The following is a 1,117-nucleotide window of genomic DNA, read 5'->3' as shown; positions in this document are numbered from 1 at the left end:
ACGAGTATTAGAAGGTGATTGGCGATGCAGCACGGTTACAGAGAGGGCGGCGTGCCTGTGGAACAGCGGAGATTGCAAAGTCGCCCGCACGACCTTGCGACGTGTCTGCTCAGATGATTTTTTGAATTCATGTACGTCTGGCGAGGATTCGTAGCTGCCATGCGTTACATACGCAAGCGATGTCGTGGGATCAGTGCTAGTGCGACTGTGTTTTCGATGACCTCGAGGTGCATTGTAGACCAGAGTGATGGCAGCAGCTCGTGAGGCCGGACTCCAGTGCGATCATTCCACATAACCGATCGTGAAGCGTATCGCACATCTTTAAGTCATACATCGTCTCGCTTTCAAACGGCCATGCGAGCATGACTGATCGTACATGCGCTCCGCTGAAGATTCATGCCAGGTAGATCGAGCTAAAGTTGTCCAGCTCCGCTTTGACTGTGTAAGAAAGGTGTGACCGCAATACTAGACTGTGTCTTATCGTCGCACTATGGCCCGCAGCTGTGAAGATTGGTGACAGCATCGAAACTTCATGATCTGCGAGCTGCAATTTTGCATGCAATTGGTCGAAGGATCAGGCTAGCCGAGCGTTTTAATAGGTCCGCTGTAGTGATCTCGCACGACTGTTCCGATTCGGACCCAATAGCTCAAGCTGACGTAAGGTACCAAGCGCAAGTAGAAATCGTGCTGCACGATTCGTCAGGGTTATACAGATGTGGCAAAGAAACATCACATACAATTTGGACTTTCAAAATTGAGCGGCCGCGGTAGAGCAGATCTAGCCGAAATAGGAACCAAGTGCCATCGTGGTCAAGTCCCTGGATCTGAAAGGTGTTTGTCGAGAAACCGTCAGCCGTTCCTGCTCCGCCCCAATTGAAGTGGGTATTCGGTGTGCTGGCTGCGAACAAGTGCCAGGCCTATGCATTGGCTTAGTCTGAGCGCCAAAGCAGGTGAGGATGAACCTGACTGACTTGAGATCCCTGAGGTACGACAGCGATGCAAAACTGCATCGTAAGCACGGGTGCGCTACCTTTGGCAGGCGCGATCGAGATCGTAGTGAGATCGTCGGAAGGACATGTATCACGCTTGACGAGCTCTGCATCCGAGTCGATAGCGC

General features: G+C 51.9%; 1 protein-coding gene across 1 annotated transcript; it reads right to left on the bottom strand.

Moving 5' to 3' along the window:
- Window positions 1–579: 579 nt before the first annotated feature.
- On the bottom strand, window positions 580–1,010 carry L969DRAFT_20615 (uncharacterized protein; the record flags this gene model as incomplete). The annotated part of the gene is made up of 3 exons (XM_014709181.1): window positions 580–687; window positions 738–917; window positions 972–1,010. 3 exons carry the CDS (start codon window positions 1,008–1,010, stop codon window positions 580–582), a joined length of 327 nt encoding a protein of 108 aa, XP_014564667.1.
- Between the last annotated feature and the right edge of the window lie 107 nt (window positions 1,011–1,117).

The sequence above is a fragment of the Mixia osmundae genome (genome assembly GCF_000708205.1).
Source record: "Mixia osmundae IAM 14324 unplaced genomic scaffold scaffold_28, whole genome shotgun sequence".
In the NCBI taxonomy this organism is placed as follows: Eukaryota; Fungi; Basidiomycota; class Mixiomycetes; order Mixiales; family Mixiaceae; genus Mixia; species Mixia osmundae.
The sequence above is the reverse complement of the archived record's forward strand: the minus strand, read 5'-3'. Positions and strand labels throughout refer to the sequence as shown.